We start from the raw sequence: 21,787 nt of genomic DNA, 5'->3' as shown, positions 1-21,787 counted from the left end.
TGAGACTGAACATCTCGTACGCACGAAGCCACAGTTACAGTTCAATATCAAACTGCATACCAGTGAATAGCGCAGTTGTTTGTTATCTCTAGTTATATTTAAGTGCTGGAATGTTACAACTGAAATGATTTCAATTCATAAATCATAACTCTTCTTATATACACCCACTAACAAGTCCGGCACTTATCGCTTATCATCGGGTTGTTTTCATTCCTTTATCTAACAATTTGCGATCTGATTGGTCCTAATATTGTAATGTTCCAACCGGGTGAAAAACAAACCATCAAATAAAACAAAACTAAACAAAACATAATCCCTTATCTATTAAGTGACATTATACAACAGATAGGTATAAATTCCTTTTCTATTACAGCAACAGTATTTTCAATTCTATAATAACAATGCATACAGACTTATATATAGTAAATGCTTCACACAAATGAATTAAAGAAAATGTGAGTAATTGCTGATAAAGTGAACAGGAAACATTTGTTTAGCATTTATAGCAGGAGTCTCCAGTGTTAGTGCTTTTTAACGGTCAGTAACTTTAGGTTTTCCCTCACATGAAAGTCTTCAGAGAGGAAAACTCTTGTACTGTTTCTTGCTGTTTTAACATAAGATAACCTGATGATGGTTTCCTGGACTTTCCAAAACATTGAATGTAACTAAAAAAATAGGAGCTGCTCTTCTTTTTTTTTTTCTTTTAATGAAACCGTGTCTGGCTGAAGCATATTGTCACATCTCTTTCCCTCACGCTGTAAGTGAGAAATATGTGACACATTAGGCTAGGTGCTCCAGCTAGACGTGTTTCAGAAAAATATTTTTTTTTTATTCCTGTCTTGTCTCCATCCATTTCCTGTCATTGGGTCTCCCTCTCTAATTGTTTCCCAATTAGTCTCACCTATTTTCAAAATTCAAACCCATGTGTTTCTGTGTTAGGAGCAATGTAAATGTTCATTGTTACCACTTTCTTGAAAAAAGTCTAGCCATTTGGTTTTGTGTTACTATTCTGGTTCTCGCTTTTTTCCTGTCACCTGATTTGTGTGTTTTGCATTATCCCAGCCATCGATGACCTCTGCCTTTTTCCCTATATTTCGATTTGGACTCACGGTTTGGATTTGTCTGACTGCTCTTTCTATAAAACGCTTTTTACTGCAACTGCACCTGCATTTCATCCACCAACTCTCCATACTTGACAGCTGTCTAGAATGGATTGATTATTATCAGTAAGAACGATTCAAAGATCGGTTTAGCGATCCGGTTTGCTGTTGCTGTAGCTCAGAGGCTGAAAATCAGGAAAAGTTGAAGTTGCAGAAGTATGATGTCATGTTGTGTACTGGTGAATGTCCCAAATATAGCCAAGTTGCTATCTAGTTATATTTCACTGTGGAATATTAAATCTCTTTATATTCACTCGCTAACAAGATGCATTGCTTTTTCTCACTTGCACCACAACCTGTCCTGGCATCACTTCTCTGAAAAGATGAAAATGTAATTTTTTAACATTAGAAGCTTTCCATTAATGCAATAAAGATTCCAGCAGAATACTGTCTTGTGGCCACAAAAAAAATCCTGAAGTGGTTGAGAAAAAAACTTGCATCTTAGGATGCTAGATAGAACGTAAAACGGAACGTTAATAGAATGTTTTTTAAAGAACGCATATTTTATAGTGGAGACAAATCTGACATTATGGTGCTAGTCTACAGTATACAGTATACATTACATAAATGAAGTTTTCAGTGTTAACACCATTAAATAATTCCAATATTTATAATTTACCAGTCTGTTGATGTGACATTTCTGGTAGCTAATCTATAAATATAAGCTGTACATAATGGTTAGCTAATATCGATAGCTGAATAAACACTATTTGTCAAGGATACATGATGTAGCCTTTTCGTCTAAGCTAAACAACATATCAAAATGTCCAGATAGAACCGTGTTTTAAAGATGAATAATGGTAAACTTGTTTATCACAGTTTTCTACTGTCAGAAACCCGGGGTTAAAAACAGACCCAAATGCAGGATAGCCAAAAAAACTGATTTATTAAACAAAACAAACAAAACCAAACACAGACACAACAAAGATAAAACAAACAACAACAAAAAACAAGGATTCCGGATAAATATTAAAGACATTAAAGGGACAGGTGTGCTGAGGTGGGACAGACACGTGAACACGAAACATAAACAAAAATCACATGGTCAAAGTCTGGGCTAGATCCTGACATATTCAGGATCCATATTCAAAGGAAACAACAATATTACCAACAAGCTTCCCTGCTTTGTATATCTGAAATTTTATCATGACATCCATTACAGGCCATAAAACACTGACATGTTTACAAAGCATTCGCTCAATGTTCTCTGAAACATCAACATGGGCTTTCTAATTTGGATAAACCTTAGAGCACAAGAAACAAAGCTACAGACACATACACAATGAAAGAAAAGTTGAAATAAATGCCCATGAATCACACTCTCCTCTCCCTCAGGACAACTGATCGAATACAAATTGGAATTCAATTAACTGTACCAAGCCACGGTTGGTTGGCCAGCAAACACCATAGCATCATTGCTCTCTGACTGTTTCACTGTGGCTCTGACAAAGAAGGAATAGAAAAATAAAAACTTACCGAGCAGAGATACTGCAACCAGTCTTTAAAATGGTACATGATTTTATTTTGAGAGACAATTTATTTAGCTAAAAATTGCACAACTGAGGAAAACTGATGGGAAATAATATTTGGAGTGTAGTTGTTGAAGTCAGTGAAGGTACTTGTTTTGATTAAAACTAGAAATCTGAAAATGTTATTGCCAAAGGCAGTGATATATCACAGAAAATATATCTAGGCAACCATTGGAAAAAATTACAGGAAAAAAAAAGAAACGCTATTATTCCTACGCTTTTCTGTTTCTGTTACAGTCCTAATAATAATAATAATAATAATAATAATAATAATAATAAAGTTTCTCAACTAAATATTTGTACCTATATTGTGACCTCGGTATTATACAGTTCTATCAGTTAGTCAATCATCATCCAGAATAACCACACAACATAAATGCAACATCCAAACATGCAGTATCACCTACAGCCCTCCAGAGGGCAACGTCACCTGAATATCAACACTGTATTCAAGCTCACTACACACCTGTACCTCATTTACTGATATTATCTAAGGACCAATGTTTGCCTCCAGACTTTACGAAGTCTTGCCAGATGTATTTTGTAAGTTCCTGGTTGTGTTTTGATTACTTTTTCTCTCGTCTTCCTTGGTTTACTTTTGCTATTTAAATATCCCTTTTGTTCATGCTTGCTGTGCTGTGATTGATTTTCAAACTGTCTCTTTAACACTCTGTGGATTAAGCAGAGTTCTGACAGTTTCAATTTGCAGTTTCAGTGCAGAATCAAAGAACTTGAAATACATTTCCAACAATGTCAGTTAACGGAATCTAAGCTAGAGTGACTTGGTCAACTGTGCTATGGAACAGTCTCAACCTCTTAATCCTTGCAGGTCGGTGTGTCACTTAAAACATTTAACATGGCTAACAATGCTAAGAATTAAAAGCAATCCTCCAAAATAAAACGATAACACAAATGCAAAGACTGGAAAATATCATAGAACACAACACATGGAAAATGCAAAAGGTCTTAAATGCTTTGTGGCATGAGCCACCAATTAGCCAACCACCTTCTTTATGAGCAGGCTGAACAATTATTTCTGGAGGTTTTTGATCACTTAACTTCTGGAAAAGATACTGGGCAACAGACAAGAAAAATATTCAGTGAACCCAATTTGGTCCTTAGATTGTCGAAGTGAGAATGAGGGGTGCTGGAGTTTCGGTACAGCTTTGTATAGAATGCAGAAATAGCATTTTTTGTAAGATCACAACCTCTCATTGGCATAGACCATTCAAGTAGCCATTCGTATTGACAATCTCAGTCACACAACATGTTCGGTTGGAAACCAACCAACAGCTTCTCTGGAGAAGAAGCCATGCAAGTGCACTGGATCAAACAAGGGACAAATAAAAAGAGCAAAGGCTTAAAGGACACTATGTGTATTGTAGAGAAAAGGGTCACCTTGAAGCAGACCTCAACCTAAAGTAAAACAGCAGCTGGTAACTAAGTTCTGGCAAGCCTCAATTCAAGCCTTAATTCCCTGCGCTCCCAATATCCATGTACAAGTTCTGGATGGTTGCCCTGAGGGTTCAGGCAAGATTACTGAAAGTGCAAGCCAAATGAATGTAAAAACTGGCCTGTTTTATTCAGAGACCATGTGATTCATGATCACCATAGTGAAAGAAAAGGTTCCATTTGTTGAAGCAGCATAGCCCCACCATTTCTTCAGTCCAAGGAGGAATGGCTGCCTGGAGTCATGAATCATGTTATGCTTTGTAACACACATAAAGAACCCAGATTTTGACCTGGTCCTGGAAATCCCAATTGAATACAAGAACCTGGAGGGCGTTTTCAGCAAAACAAATAGACTTCTTACCAGGTAACACAACTCCTCAAAGCAACACCTATCCATAGTCTCTCCTTGAATGTATTATAACAGATTGAATGATATCATGAAATCATTCCAACATCTTAAGAACAGATTTTAAAATTGAACCGGAGAGAAATACAAACTACAAAATAATAGTTTTTTTAGTTGTCGCAAAGAGACAAATGAAAAAAATTATGCCATGCAAAGATGCCACTTTAGTCACTATGATGATATGGTTGAAATATTCAAAATGTCTATCCGGTGTTTAGAAGGTTCCTAAGAAATGTCAACTGTCAACTGGAGATTAGGGTTCATTTTCAGACACCCAGATAAAACCCCAAACAAACCCAATGTAGATACCTGAAATAGAAAAACTGGAGCAAAGATACCCCAAAGATCCTTTCAACCCATAAAATGCTGCATTATGCCCTCTTCCCTTGTAAGCTAATTCAACACAAATAAGACCATGTTGGTAGACAGAGAGCTGTTAGCTATGAAGACCACACTGATAGATTGTTGTTCTTGTGAGCATGATTCTAACTAGCTTTGGGTTTGGTATGGAGTGGTCACTGATGAAAAACATCAGACAAGCCAAACAAAATGAAACCTAACCACCTTAAGTCCTTTTAGAGATGATAAAAACACTCATAGGACTAATCCAATAGGTCTATAACCCCTGCAAGTAATCCAGTAGGTCCATAACCGTTTGCCTTCTAGACTGGCAGGCAGCCAAAGAACAATGTCATGAGTAATGTTTGCTGGTGGCAATCAAGATCCTGAGATTTTGAGTGGTATGTAAATTCCTATAATATTTATGGACATATACATTCTCTTAGGCATGTAACTGTTGCAAAATTGTATGCTTTGCCAATTCCCCAAAGACCATGATCACATATTCCAACTGACCATGAATGATGTGCCAGTTTTGAAAGTGTCTTTACCGACCATTTCTCAAACACCTCCTGACTAATTCACTTACCCAAACTGTCAACTCCAATGGAAACAGCTGCAATCTTATTAAACTTTCAAACCGCACACATGTCCAGAGAATATCATACATAGATAGGGAAGTCAAATTCACTTCCCATGTGTGAAATGAATTATGCAATCAGCTGAACATTCAATTCAATCTGTCTTCTGGCTACTACTCACAATCCAGTGGTCGAGTAAAAAGACTAAACTATGTACAGTATAGTATGGAATCATTTCCATTCCTGGGAAAGGCATGTGTAAAATTATTTAAACATATACAGGTCTTTTCCCAGTGAGCCATTTGACGTTTTGGCAGTCTGGATGACTAGATGATAAGCAAAAGGACTTGAGAGATGGCATATATTTGAATCACTCGTGCATGCAGGCAATTTCAGTACACAGAACCGTTGCAATGTGAAACCAAGCGAACTAAAGTTAAAAGGAACAGTATCACAAAAATTAAACCCTGGTTGCAGATTAGTTGAGAAAACAACTTAAAAACCTGTGTACTAAACCATTACTTGTCCTTAATAACGTTGTTCTTTGGATATTCCTGGTGTGTGCTCAGTGAGATTATTAAAAATGCAAGTATATAAATAAGCAAATGGTTAAATAAGTAAAATAAATAAATAATGCTGAGACTTCACTCACAGCTAAGAGCTGTTACTAAAGGACAGCAATCTGCATGATGATTTCAACAGCCTTTCTATAAACAATCTTCTTCAGATTTGTCAACGTTCAATAGTTCTCTCCTCTGAGCCATTGTAGACTTTTTCAATATTCAATATCATCAGGCAGAACCAAGAGTGACAGAGACAGATAAAGGTTGCCTTTTGCAAATAGTTTGCTCCTCACAAAAGCAGAATGATGGCTTCGCAAATGATTCGTGGAAGTAGCTCGAAGGAACAAGAAGTGCAAGGGAGCAGGAGAGAATGATGTGTGTGGGGGGAATCAGAGGCAAAATAATCAGGGATGTTCCTGCAATCCCTGCTAATTAAGACTGCTTTTTTTTCTTTTTAGAGTGGAGTGCAATTAGCATTTGAAGCATCATCAGAATTTTTTCTCACCTCTAGTAACAGCCATATTAGGTTGGCATGGGAGTAAATACTACAATAAATAAATAAACAAACAAAGTTGTACAAATTAGGGCCTTGAAATGGATGCCTAATAAACAGTGACCAAAGGGCATCAATGTCTGCAGACAGTGTAAATGCACATGCTGCGACAGCTGTTAAAAGGAAGCGCTGAATTTAATGGCTCTGCCTGTTTATTGGCATGTTTTGGGTTTCTCCAGGCTGTTTTCTTCACATCAGAGAACACATAACACCCCAAGTTTTTTTTTTCCCATAAGATCTGCTGCTACTCATATATTTAAAGTCCTCGGGGACAATAGCTTTAACAATTACGAGGGCAAATAAAAAATATATCACAGACACTTTGTGCACAATTAAATTCATCATGATTTGTTTGTAGGACGTGGTTTCTATCCTTACAAGAGCCATTTGGATACATCATGTGTGTTATGCTGCAAGCGATTTGGTTTTCGGGGGCTAGTCAGACTGCAAAAGTGTCATATAAAAACTGGGCTCTGCAGGCTTTAATCATGTTAAATGCAGTGTTTTATATTGTCTTGATGAGCAAAAACAAAACAAAACAAAAAAACAACTAAATATGCAGGACGGCTATGGAGAGGTTTGGATTAAGGATTATATCACTGTGATATTAAGCAGAGACAAATTTGCTGCTCATAAAAGAAAAGGACAATAAACTGTGCCATTTCGCAATGGTTGTAAAACTCAAGGGACTTTCCTGCCTGAATGTGATACTGGGGCACATACCAACTATTGAACTCACCAAATGTCTCTATGGACAGGGATTTTATGAGGAACCAATGTTGGTAGAAGTCTAAACCCAGCGCCTTGGCGTTAACTTCGGGATGTGTATATAGACAAGACAGCTTTACAATACATCTTCAGTCAACACAGAATCGCTAAAGATTATATTTGCATTAACATAACACATGCCATTACTGCTTCCTGCATAGTCCCTTAATTCTGATTAATATTTGTACATCCTCAATAAACAGAAGTTTTTCAGCACAATATCATGTCCTGCTAATTAATTAAGCAATACCGCTCAAGACAGAGTGCGGATAAATTTGGATATTAGCATGGCGCTAAATCCGCCATAGCTGTTGGCATCAAAGTCATGCGAATATTATATACCTGTATAACCGCACAGTTGTGTGTTCAAAATTGCAAATAAGAAATATAAACATATTTCAGACACATGTACAGCCAAATGTTTTGTTTACTTTTGCTAATGAAAAAAAGATCCCAAAGAACTAACACTCACTTTATATCTTGCCAGTTAGCTGTCTAGCTAGCTCACATTGATATAAACTGGTGTCCCTTTTTCACTTTTCATCTTCATCTGTTCACAAATCAAAAGTTCTATTGATGAAAGATATATAGTTTGCCATATTTGCTGATGCTGCTGTTGATGTTACTGTAGTAATATGTGCAGTGTAGCAAACTGTCAATAAAATTGGGATTTTATATTGTGAACACAGAAGAGCAGCTGGAAACAAACAGTGAAATGTCCCTTTGTGGTTATATTAAATATTATCACTCTTGGAATGGTGCTCGTCTAATTAAATTAGTGGAGCAGAACTGTTGTATAAAAGAAGTATATCCACAAAGTATTGTATGCTAACATTCAGTAGTGCTTTTGGAAGGTTGTCAGTTCCAATCCCAGGACCACTAAGCTGCCACTGCTAGGCAAAAATGTCTTGGACCACTGTTACTCAGTTATTCAGCTAATCAGGAGAGGAAAGAATCTCTCTATTTGCCTTTCACGACTTATATTGCTGGTCATTTTTCGGGTTTTCTTACCAGCCGCTTCAAACGACAAAGAAAGCCGTACTATTTGTCCTCATTTTAAATTGCAGAATAAATATCTTAAGCTACCATTTGCTAAAATCACTGACTGCACCTTTAAGAACATTATTAAGGTCAAGATAATTCTGCAATGGAAGATAGCTGGATCATTCCCAGGTTCAGAAGGTGGTTCCCTAGGCAACACTTCCTGTGAATCCTTTTTTCGATTACCTTGAGCAAAGCACTGCTCCATGCACGAGTTTTGCTCAAGACCCACTAAGTGCTGTCCCCACCGGACTTTCTCTACACCCATGTTCTCTGCTCGTCCATCCTCGGCACAGCTCATTTCCCCCCGTCTCCTGCGGCAGGATGATTGATGGCTGGGGGAAAGCTCGCCATGCTCGTGTACCCTATGAGAGGGTGGGAAGCAGTGGTGTAACACTGTATTAGACTCTGCAAGCTGCATGATTTAGTAGGCAGGGAAATAGATGAGGAAGCATGAGGTTAGGGTTTCAATCCTCAGATGGAGGAAGTTGCCACCAAGAATAAACCTATGCACTTTGCTGTATGGCTAACTGATAAAGAGGATTATACATGTACTATGGCAGATGGCAAAATATACAGTATTCCCAAAACATAGTGAATCATTACATTTGTACACAATATATCACAAGATTTTACACAGCCCTATAAATTTAGTAACAATTCATGGGGTTAAATTACTACCAATGGCACTTTTTAGCTTTTATGATTCTAATACACTTGAAAATGTACAGTACACCATGTCGATATTACTGATATGTTCTGAAATATACGTTGGCGGTCCTGTGGAAAATCAGCTCCAACAAGCTCCAGGAATACACACAGAAGAGTCAGAGATACAAATTTAAAAAAAAAAAAAAACTGTGCTGATGGCAGGAGTGAACGAGGTGTGAATGGTGGATGGTGCTCTCAGCTACTATTACCATGCCCTTGACACCCATATATTTCAAGAGTGCTTGACACCCATACATTACAAGGGTGCTAGAATGTGATTGACAGTCTAGCACTATGAGGAAACCCAATGTATGAGATGTTTCTTCAGTTCACATTATCATATTGAGTTAAAGTTTGAGAAAGAAAACAAGTCTAGAGATCTAATCTGTAAGTTGCTGTATAAAGTACTGGTAGAATTACATAATAATAATAATAATAATAATAATAATAATAATAATAATAATATTATTATTATTATTATTATTATTATTATTATTATTATTATTAATCATCATCATCATCATCATCATCATCATCATCATCCAAAGCACTGAAGTGATTCTAAAGGGAGCATTTTTTCATTATTTTTATCTGACAGGCTACGAAAAATTAATTTTGGGTTACAAATAGAAATTCACACTAAAAGAAAACAAAATCACACATTAATTATTTTTCCCCTAGAAGAATTCTTCTCTTTTACAAAACAAGCCTAAGCAATAAAGCAGCCATTTCTTAAGAGAACGCTTCAGAGTGAAAATTGAAACTGGTTACTTTGAAATTGCATTTACATTTTAATGACAAAACATTTTGTGTTTTGAAAAAAAAGAAAAAAAGATCATCATATGGTTATGACTTTATATTGACACTGATTGAAATTTTCAATTTTGTCAAGACATTAATAAAGAACATCAACATGTGATGATGTTTTAAATTCCCTTTTATGTTGATTTATCATTGATAAATGGTACGCTTTTTTAAAAAAATGTATATATTTTATTCTCAACACAAAGTTAGGCCGAATACCTAATGGTTTTCTATTTACTATTTCAATCACATCCATCCATCCATTTTCTGTACTGCTTATTCTACACTGAGTCATGGGCTACTTGGAGTATACAGTATGTTCATTTACATTTATGCCATTTTGGTTGGTGCCCATATCCAGAGTGTCTTACATTTTATACAACTGAGAAAATGAGGGGCTTTTTTCTACAACTAAGCAATTGAGGGTTAAGGGCCTTCCTCAGGGGCCCTGCAGTGGCAGCTTAGTAGACCTTGGATATAGTACAGTATATCCCAGGGGACTCAAGGCACAAGGTTGAGTACACCCTGGGTGAGAAGCCAATTCATCACAGGGTGCAATCACACACACACACCCCCATTTAGGCACTTTGGAAAATCAGCCTACAACATGCCTTTGTACTAGGAGATGAAACCGGAAACCTTTTAGAGGAAAGCCCTGAAGCAGAGAGAGAACATGAAACTCCACACACAGGAAATCAAACCCTTAACCCCAGAGGTACAAGGAAATCATTTACATTTACATTATTTGGCAGATGCCCTTATCCAGAGCGAGTCTTTTTTTTTCTACAACTGACCAATTTAGGGTTAAGGGCCTTGGCAGCTTGGTGGACCTTGGATTAAACTCACAACCTTCCGATTAGTAGCCCAACACCTTAACCACTAGGCTACCACATGCCACAATCATGCTAAGACCATCACTGTGTATTTACACCTCCCAGAACAAATGACACTGTTTTAATATCTATATTGTAAAATATTTCTCTATTATATAGTATATTTGCTTTTACACAAATATTTAAAAAAAAAAATCCAGACAATAAAACAGTGATTTGTTCTGGGAGGTCTACCACACAGTAAGGTACAGTACATGGTGCATTCATTCAGATAATGCTAACAAATAGGCTTAAAAATAAATCAAGCTGATTGAGTAAGAATTTGACACAAACTGCAATTGGACCTGTCTGTAATCGGCTTTGAAAAAACGGAATGTGGTAGCCTAGTGGTTAATGTGTTGGACTTCTGATCAGAAGGTCATGAGTTCAAATCCCAGATCCACCTAGCTGCCTCTGCTGGGCCCCTGAGCAAGGCCCTTAACCCTCAATTACTCAGTTGTATAAATTGAAAAATTTAAGTCACTCTGGATAAGAATGTCTGATAAATGTAAATCTCAAATCTATTGTTAAATCCCAAGTAGCAATTTCCAAACATTGGAAACTGAGGAACAACAAATGTAAACAAAATTTTTATTGCATGATTCCTACAATGTAGGTTTGGAAATTTTTTGTGAGCAAAATCTAAAGCTAAGTAGATTAAGCTATTCGATTACTGCTGAATTGCTTCATCGTTTCTGTTCAACTTGTTTATCCTTTTGCTTAATAAGAGAGAGAAAAATTATAAAATCAAGTTCAATAAACGAGAAGAAGAAACACTTCTCAGGGACACTTCTGCTTCAGTCAGAAGACAGATAGGGAGCATAAATAAGTGATTGAATGTCTCTCCATTTTTCTTACCATCAGGGATCTGTGTGTGCTAACTGCATTCAGTCATGCACTTCAAAACGAGGGGGGGACCTTGTGAATATAAATAGATCTCATCAAATCCGCCAAGAACTTGACTTGAGCTGCCAGATATGGTTTTTATAGTGTCAGTCTGATCAAAATCAGGTTTGTCAGGAGGCACTTAATGTAGATGACTCACAGCAACAAACGGTGAGCAACTTAACAGTTCATGAAAAGTTGATCAGTACCTGATTCATGAAAGGAAATTATACAGGACAGAAGGAAAAAAAACTCCTAGAGACAATAGCACTAAATACTGCATCGGTTCACTTAGGTAAAAAGTTTCTTTTCTAATACTTACACGCAATAATATGAACAAGGGGACATTTCAGATTGCTTTGGTTAGGTGTGTGATTTATTTTTCAACATTTTAATAATTCATTAACAGCTAAAAGTGTCAGACCATCAACTTGGAAATTATTTATACCTTCAGTTCGAAAAGCACGAGGCGATAGAGCACATAGGGCATAGTGTAAGTGCATAGTATGTAGTATGACATTTGGGATACAACGTATTTTTAAAAAAAACCTTGTAAGGTTTATACACTAGATGCTAGAGCTCATAGTGCATTGTATCAGTAGATAGTATAACACTTGGGACACAACTCCAGTTAGAAGAAAATAAAACACTTCTAACGTTCATACTCTATGCAGTGTATGTGCATAGAATCTATGTCATTTGGGACACAACCCAGTCAATATCAAGTGTTGTTCAAATGTAAATATAAGGGTGGTTAATGACAGATAAAAAAAAGACACTAAGGTTTTTAAGAATTTTTCAGTGTTTTATAAGTATTTCTGTTTTTAACCAGGCCTACTAGGGGCAATAATTTTTACTAGGGGCAAGTTTGTTTTTCCACACAAATGTTTCTATCTTCAAAGTAAATGGTTATACTAAACCCATTCCTGTTCTATAAGATGCCCCAAGTGCTTGGTCATAAGCCTGGTAGCTCAAAATGGGGGAAACAAAAAGTTCAGATTAAAAAGCAGTGCATGTGTATTCGCTCAAGCTGAGATTACATATAGTTGTGCTCATTAAACATTGCCACTCGTTCGAAAAATATGAGTGATAACGCCTTTATTTATTTTTTTTATAGTTCTTTGACTCCTTTTTACTCCCTAATGATAACTGAAATCACCTAAACAACCCTGATCAAAAGTTTACATCTCCTTGAAAGTTTGGCCACATTATAAACACACAGGTTGACACACAGAGGTTTAAACGGCTATTAAAGGAAAGTTTCCACACCTGTGACTCATTGTAATTGTAATTAGTGTCTGTGCATAAATAGACAGTGAGTTTCTCAGCTCATGTGGTGATGCACCGACTTGGCTGGATACTGCACCATGGGGAAGACTAAAGAACTGCCAATGGACCTGAATAATAAGGTACGTGAACTTTATAAAGCAGGAAAAGGATATAAAAAGATCTCAACACTTGAAAATGCCAGTCAGTGCTGTTCAAACTCATAAAAAGGTGGAAAATAAGAGGTTCTGTTGATACTAAGCCACGGTCATGTAGACCAAGAAAGATTTTAACACACTACTGCCAGAAGAATTGTTCGGGACACAAAGAAAACCCCAAAAACAACTTCAAGAGAAATACAGACTTCTCTGGAAAAAAGTGGTGTTTCAAGGAGCACAATAAGGAGGTGCTTGAACATAAATGACCTGCATGGTCGAGTTCCCAGGAGAAACCCGTTACTGCCACAAAAAGGCCGTCCTTCAGTATACCAGACCGCACCTAGACAAGCCTCACATCTTCTGGAGCAGTCATATGGAGTGATGAGACCAAAATAAAACTGCATAACAACCATAAATGTTATGTTTGGAGGGGAGTCAACAAGGTCTACAGTGCACCATCGAAATGTAAAGCATGGTGGAGGATCTCATGTTTTGGGATTGTGTGAGCTCCAGTGGCACAGGGAAGTTAGTAAAAATTGATGGCAATATGAATGTAGCATGTTATCAGAAAATAGCACGAAAGCTGCACATGGGACGTACTCAGATGTTCCAACATGACAATGATCCAAAGCACAAGGCAAGGTTGACCCTCCAATGGCTACAGCAGAAAAAGGTGAAGGTTCTGGAGGCCATCACAGTCTCCTGACCTCAATATCATTGAGCCACTTCGGGGAAGATCTCAAACATGCAGTCTGTGCAAGACAACAAAATAATTTACAGGAAGTGGAGGCATTTTGCCAAGAAGAATAGGCAGCTCTACTACCTGAGAGAATTAAGGACCTCACGCACAATTATTACAAAAGATTGCACGGCATCATTGATGCTAAACGGCACAATACATGATATGAAGGTACGCAAACTTTTAAAAAGAGATTATTTCCTTCTTTTCTTTTTTTGTTATGTTTTGTTTTTGTGCCATTCTGTTATGCCTTAAATATTAACTTGAGTCCTATAAGAAATAAGATTTTGCCTGCTCACTCATGTTTTTCAAAAAAACATTTTTTAAAAAAAAACATCATTTAAATTTTTTTACACATCTTGCAAATTCACCCAAGGTATGCAAATGTTTGAGCACAACTGTATATTTGTTAATATCTGAAACATGAACATAATGAATCCTGTTCTTCAGTGACTTCTGCAATAATATTAAAACAGTGCTAACACGTCCTTCCTGCATATCTCCATGCAATATGTTCGCTTCATTAAAGGTGAAAAAAACAGCCAGATCTGACACTTCTCATCTTTCCCCATCACACACCTACTCCCCCAAAGAGTTTGCTTTGAGACCCAGTCCATCAAACACATGCTGTGTGGCATGTAATTTGAGCTCCAGTGGCAGGTGCTTGAGGGATAAAGCATGTCAATCTGTTACTATCAGATGCAGGAAGCTGATGAGTCTAAAGGACATCATCCAGGACATGCAGGTACACGGCGTGCTTCGGGGAAGTACATAATGTCTAAAGAGACATTTTGGATTTGATTATCCAAATATGGCAACTGGTTGGATTTCAGCTCCCTGGAACAATTAAAGATCTGTCTGATGCTGCATCTGCATGACAGGCTGTGTGTGTGTGTGTTTGTGTGTGTGTTTATGTATTGTTGTTTTTTTGTGCACATTTCAAACAAAGTTTTATTACTCCGTCTTTAAATTAATCTGCTCTTCATTAACAGTATTTATGGCTTTAATTTATGGTTCATTTTATGGTTCAGCTATAGGGATGTTTACAACATTAAAGTGCGACAGTTTTATTGAATCCGAAGCACAAGAGAGGTGAAAAAAAAATAAAATCTTGTCTGTGTTCACATAGAGGAGTTTTTATCACTTACTGAGGAGCTGTTGTAAGACAAATAAGAAATAAGGAAGTGGAAAAAAAAAATTATGTGTTATTCAGATTTCACGTCGCATACAAAATGCTCAGGCCACTCAAGTGCTTGCTCATATCATGGATGGCCAGTACACCAGGTTTGTTTATATCCAGTAAACATGGTTTGCTACATGGTTTGTGTGTCCTGTTTTAGAGTTTCTGAAGATCTAGTGTTTGTATTTTTGCTGCCTTCGTTTGATGCCTAGTGTTTTCCTGTGTCTGGTTGTTATTTTCTTAATAAATCCCCCGTCTGCCTTCTATCCCTGCGTTTAGGTCTGGCTTCTGTTCCACTGAAGCACCTGGACCTGACAGGTCAGTGCTGTGTTATTCCCTACTGCAACCCACTCCAAGCAGGTCTATCTTACCTCTGAGTGCAATTCAAATCTACAACTGATCCAGACTGCAGCTGCATAACTCGTTTTCATCCTTCTTAACAATCTCTCACAAGACAGCTTTGCTGCACTGCCTTCACTGGCTATATGTAGTTGCCTGCATCCGATTGTGAAGCTTGCCTACAAAGCCAAAAACAGACCTCCCACTTACCTCAAAGCTCTTATCACTCCACACACTGCACTATGCTCCCTCTGATCCTCCAGCTCTCCTCGACCGGTCCCACTCTCTCTCAGGGTACAAAGAAGTATGAAACAAGTCTCTCCACTAGCGGCCTTCAAACAACATCTAAAGACCTACCTCCCTTGAGGTGCTAATATAAACACTTAAAAAAGTTGCCTTGCTGTATTTTCCCCCAAAATTGTTTTTAGACTGATACTATTCTTAGCCCCTGACCTAGTGAACTGGTATCGATGTATTCGTTGATGAAGAATTCAAAAGCACTTTTGTAAGTCTCTCTGGATAAGTGCTTCTGCCAAATGCCGTAAATGTACATTTATTTATTCCTTAATTCATCTTGAGCAGTCTATTTATCATGGTTGTGGTGGATATTGTACTCTATAGGAACACTGGAAACAAGGCAGGAATAAAGCCTGCATGGGATGTTTTTAGGTGGTGGGGAAAAAACCAAGAAAAGAACCCTAGGAAGAGAAGAACATAGAAAACTCCACAAGGACTTTTCATTTTGTCTTTACATGAAAACTGATTATTAAAGCTGTTAAACTAGGTCAAAAGTCCAAGCTTTTCGGATCATAGTTATTTTCACATCAGAATTCCTGAACTCTGAAAATACAAATACAAGTAAATCTCCAAAAACCAGATCCATTTTTTTCCATTTACTTAAATAAATAAATAATACTAATAATTATAGGTGTGTATATATATGTGTGTGTATGTATGTGTGTATATATAGTGTGTGTGTGTGTGTGTGTGTGTGTGTGTGTATATGTATGTATATATTGTTTGAGGAGACATTATCTATGAAGTTGCTGTCTTTCGGGGATTCTGACCCTAAGCAAATCTGCTGCTAGAAAATTTCAACTTCTTGGAAAACAGAGATTGTAGGCTTCGGTGTGACGGCTCACAGTAGATAATGATAGTGAAAGCCTTGTGGAGGCTTTTGCTGAAAAGAGACATTTTTTTTCTTCTTCTATAAAACAAGCCAAAAGAAGGAGAGAAACCACTGCTGTGATCTCACAGCATGGCATATGGCATTTTTCATCTGCAGTTTAAAAATTCACCCTACAAATTCTACGGACAAATTCAAACAGTCCACAACCAAAAGCCACTCACTAGAACCACTACTGGATACACAACTATTATTTTATATAGAATTAAAAATGATTGTTTTTAGCTGGTTGGTAAATCTATGAATAGAAAATGAAACATGTGCAATGATCCTGTTTGTACATCAGTTAGTTTATTATTATTATTATTATTATTATTATTATTATTATTATTATTATTATTATTATTATTATTATTATTATTATTATTATTATTATTATTATAGGGGGCACGGTGGCTTAGTGGTTAGCACGTTCGCCTCACACCTCCAGGGTCGGGGTTCGATTCCCGCCTCCACCTTGTGTGTGTGGAGTTTGCATGTTCTCCCCGTGCCTCGGGGGTTTCCTCCGGGTACTCCGGTTTCCTCCCCCGGTCCAAAGACATGCATGGTAGGTTGATTGGCATCTCTGGAAAATTGTCCCTAGTGTGTGATTGTGTGAGTGAATGAGAGTGTGTGTGTGTGCCCTGCGATGGGTTGGCACTCCGTCCAGGGTGTATCCTGCCTTGATGCCCAATGACGACTGAGATCTCCCCGTGACCCGAGGTTGTTCGGATAAGCGGTAGAAGATGAATGAATGATTATTATTATTATTATTATTATTATTATTTATTTATTTATTTATTTATTTATTTATTTATTTATTTATTTATTTATTTATTTTATTATTTATTATTTTACTGCAAAATTTTGTCATCTCCTCTATGATTGCTGGTCTGTGGATGATGTGAAGAAGGCGAGGTAAGGAAGCGTATTAGAACAGAACTTCAATTAAAAATATGGAAAAAATAATTTGTGATAATCTTGCGACTTAAAAGGTACAAAAGCTTTTTGGTGGAGAATAAAGTGTTATAAAACAGGAGAAAGTTCATTTATTAGTGAAATCACTTTCAGAACCATTTAAGTGTATAGTTTTCACATTATTTATACCTTAAAATTGGACATTTTTGCTCTCTGTGTTAGAATAAATATTCCAAATTCTAATAAAGAAACCCTACTCTTATTATTGTAAAGGGTTTGCACTCATGCATGAATCTCCTAATGACCCAGTAAGAAATAAAACACAATGTTGCATGCAGTTGTTGATTTTATTGTTGACATAATGATGTCTGTATTGTGAATGATTCTTTCTATAACGTAATACACACTTTTTAAACTTATTCGTCTTTATTCTTCTTGTACTGCAGCAATTTACCAACAATTTCAGTCTGCAATTAACAAACCTTTAATTGGATGCGTGTTTTTTTATTTATATGTAATGTTGTGGCACGTCTCTGAGGCCATTTTAGTGATCATTTATGAATATCCTGTTATAACACTTTACACCCACCTCTTTTTTTCCTTTAAGTTAATAAAACCAACTTAAAAAAATATTTTAAAAAAAGCTTGTCATTTCCTAGAAACCTTGGAAGTCTGATATCCTTCTGTCCTAAAGACTCACTAATGGCTGAACACCAACTGTTACTGCTATAAAGTATTAAAACCCAGGACTTCTCAACTAAGTAATATCTACTTTCAGAAAAAACTCACCATTGGGTATGTATTAACTTCACAATAGACACTGTCTTCCATATACATCTCTGTGAATTAGTTACTTTAGAAACAATAATGCATTAGAATAAGTGCATAAATATAAACCTGTCATTTTAAATTACAGATAGAATTACCTTCAACTGCGTTCATTATTAGCTCTACATCTTTTATTCAACAAGTACGTGATAAGATTATATGAAGCCTGTATTCATAATTTATTATAAGTGTGCTCAGAATTTCTTGTAAATTGTAAGATATTCTCATATGCATTATTATACTAATAACTCTGATAATATAAATCATTATTAAGAAATGTCACATCTTCAAGTCTTTTTTAATAAAAATAAAATTGAATAAAACATGGAAAATGCAACAATTAAGTTAATATTGAAAATATCCTTGTGAAGTTGTGAGATAATATTAGCCTATTTTTTTTTATTATTTTTTTTTTTACGTAAAAAAAACGTAAAGAAAAATATTTTAGAGTAATTAAAAAAACACATACAGGTATTTGAAAATGTCAAATAATAAAATAATAATAATAACAATAATAATAAAAACATACTTTAAACTGACAAGTACACAGCCGGTTAGGTTTAGAGGAGCATTTGTGTGTCCTCAGGATTGTTCAAAGCACTCAATAATATTTTAAATGCTTGTAATGGTTTTAAATTTGTTAATAAATAAACCTCAAATTATTATACAAGTCATTATTAGTCATATTAGTTTTTATATTATAATAAATGGTGAAACATTCTTTACATCCTGATTATAACTTAGAGCTTTATGAGGCTTTTTTTAAGTTTATGACATTGTTTACAAGAAATCGTTACCAAATAATAATTTTTTGACTCAACAATATTACGGTGTTATGGATTTACAAATACTCACAGAAAGTGTAAATAAAATAAAAGTTTTTAATGCAACTATTTGCACTTCATATTCATCTACATAATATTTGTGAATCTGAAGGGAGAAAAATAAGATTCGCTTTTGAGGAGACATTGAGGAGACACCTGACACTCATGCAAGATTAAAAGATTAACCAGATTCCTTACCCATGGTGCAGTTGGTGATGAAGAGCGGGTCGTAGGTTGCAGTCTCCAGCTCTCCAGGCTGGTCGTAACTGGATGAGATCCTGAACGGTGTTCCCCGAGCTCCCAGGCTGAGATGCACCACTGCCCAGCTGCCAAGGAAAGACAAAACCACCAAGATCAGCAACAGGAGCAGGCAGAGAGGACGGAGAAGAAGAGAAGTAGGACTGTTTGGGGTCAGAGCAGGCCCCGAGTAGCCGCCTTCTTCTCCCGGTGTCAGATTGGTCTCCTCTGGGGAGCTGGCAGAAGGTGAAACTTGGCTTTCTGACACCAAACCTGCTCCTTCAGCCATTTTAGGCTCTATTTCAGTGTCAGACATGCCCTATACAAACAGGGGTCCAGCTGTGGCTCCGGCTCAGTGGATGTGAGCGGATGTGAGTGTATGGACGGACGGACGGACGGACTTAGAGGTGTTCAGTGATCTGGCTTCCGACTGCGGAGCCAAACATCGCCTGTTATAATGTAGTCTGAGCACAGGCTAATTTTATTAAGCAAATTGAATAGATTTCACTTTGCCTTTGGGCTACTAACCAATGAATTTTCTTATCTCATTCATCACACCCTCCCTCTCTCCATAGTTGTCTGTCTATGTCTCTTTTTCTTTCCTTCCTTCCCTCCCTCCTTCCCTCCTTCCCTCCCTCCCTCCCTCCCTCCCTTCTTGTTTCCTTTCTGATCATCCCCACCCACTTTCCCTCTTTGTTCACCTTAGTTGTTGTGTTTTTGCCTGCTTGTTAGGAGGTCTCTAATCTTGGCACAGGATTTACCTTGACATCTGATTCATTCAGTGTGAATTAGAGCTGAGAAGCATGACAAAGCGGCATCTCCGGACTGCAGTTGTTCTGAATAAACGCATGGACAGAGACAGATTTCATGCAAAGTGGCTACACTTAAACTGAATTGGTTGCATATAAATCAGGAGGAGCCGGACATTTTCAGTAAACGGGAAAACCATTCGTGGCAAATTACCGAGTTATTGCAGCAGCACTGTCACTTGAGAAAGATTTTCACTAGGAGTATATGAAGTATTTGTCCGTGTGAGCCATTTTGATGTTGAAGTCGCTGTTGTCAATCCCTTGTTACTGTAGCAGTACAAAAAAAAAGACAAACCTTTCCAGTTTACTTCTCAGACTGGGAGAAAAAGACTGAGTAAAAGAAACAGAATCCATGTTATAACGTCTTACTATTTATCCCTAGTTTCCCGAGGGAACTTCAAATTTTGTGCTGTGACGGTGACAAAAGTTCCTGCTTGACGTTTTATCTGACAAGAATGAAGCTTCTAGACGTAATTTCGTTGTTTAAATCATTACATTCCTTCTGCTTTTCATCACAAATGTGATTTTACTGGGGAATTAGATGAGGTGTCATACATATGATTGGATATAATACTTAATGTATTATGATTAGGATGACGTTTCAGTATTCCCAGCTGCTGTAACTTAATGACTATTGTTCTGTGAGACTAAACACAGACCACAAGACAAAACAGTTTAAATAGCTGGCAAGTATTTAGATGTATATTTAATAATATATATAATAAATCAAAGTGCTTGTCAGATTATTATTATTATTATTATTATTTTTTTTTTTTATTTTTTTTATTTATTTATTTATTTTTGGAAAATTATAATTATTATTATTAGTAGTAGCAGAAGTAGTACTAGTATATTTAAGTAAAATACACACACACACACACACACCATGTGCTACTGATACTACTGTACACAGGGTCAAAGTGGAGCCTGAAGCCTATCACACTCGACAGTGTGCCTCTGGACGGGGCACTAACCCACTGCAGGGCACAATCACACACACACTCCTACACCGTTTCACACACAATAGACAATTTAGAGAGAAAGTCCCCGAAGGAAATCCTCCAGATACAAGGAGAAAATACAAACTCGTTATACACATGGAGAAGGCGAGGCAGAAATCAAAGCCCTGGCACCAGAGAGGTGCGAGGAAAACATGCTAACCAGGAAGCTGCTGTATACTGTATATTACAAATAATCTTAATTTGCTAGTTTATATGTTTCACTATATTGTGTATCTTTTCTATAATAATCACCTCCTGCATGCACACGGAGCCGATTATATCCCAGTACGGTATTTGTCTTCTTAAATTATGGAAAAAATTCTTACATCAACAGCAATTTTTTTGAAATGCCAGCAATAATTTTCACCAATTATGGAACGATGACAAAACTGCCCACATAAGAGTCGGTTCTGAGCTAAGGCCCAGTATCATTCTTTGGTGTTACTAACACAAAATCGTGGACTGAAAACCAGATTGTAGATCCTGTAACAAATGGTAAGGATTAGAAGTGAAATTGGAAAAGAAATGTATTTTTTTTGGACTGTAAATGTTTACAAATGTAGAGATTTCCGATATTGGAATCAGTCTTGGATCATTGGAAACATCATGCTCGTGCACGTTACTCAGAATCGCTGCTGTTACCATTCCTCATTATGATT

The 21,787-nt window shown here is 36.8% G+C and overlaps 1 protein-coding gene across 1 annotated transcript in view; it reads right to left on the bottom strand.

Annotated features, from left to right (window-relative positions):
• Positions 1 to 21,787, bottom strand: part of alk (ALK receptor tyrosine kinase) — a 442,935-nt gene that overhangs the window by 59,583 nt on the left and 361,565 nt on the right. The window contains exon 6 of the mRNA XM_060879161.1: positions 19,280 to 19,407. Within this exon, the coding sequence (XP_060735144.1) occupies positions 19,280 to 19,407 (128 nt within the window). The remainder of the gene's footprint in view (positions 1 to 19,279; positions 19,408 to 21,787) is intronic.

Source organism: Tachysurus vachellii, chromosome 10, assembly GCF_030014155.1.
Source record: "Tachysurus vachellii isolate PV-2020 chromosome 10, HZAU_Pvac_v1, whole genome shotgun sequence".
Lineage (NCBI taxonomy): Eukaryota > Metazoa > Chordata > Actinopteri > Siluriformes > Bagridae > Tachysurus > Tachysurus vachellii.
This window is presented reverse-complemented; position numbering and strand designations above follow the sequence as displayed.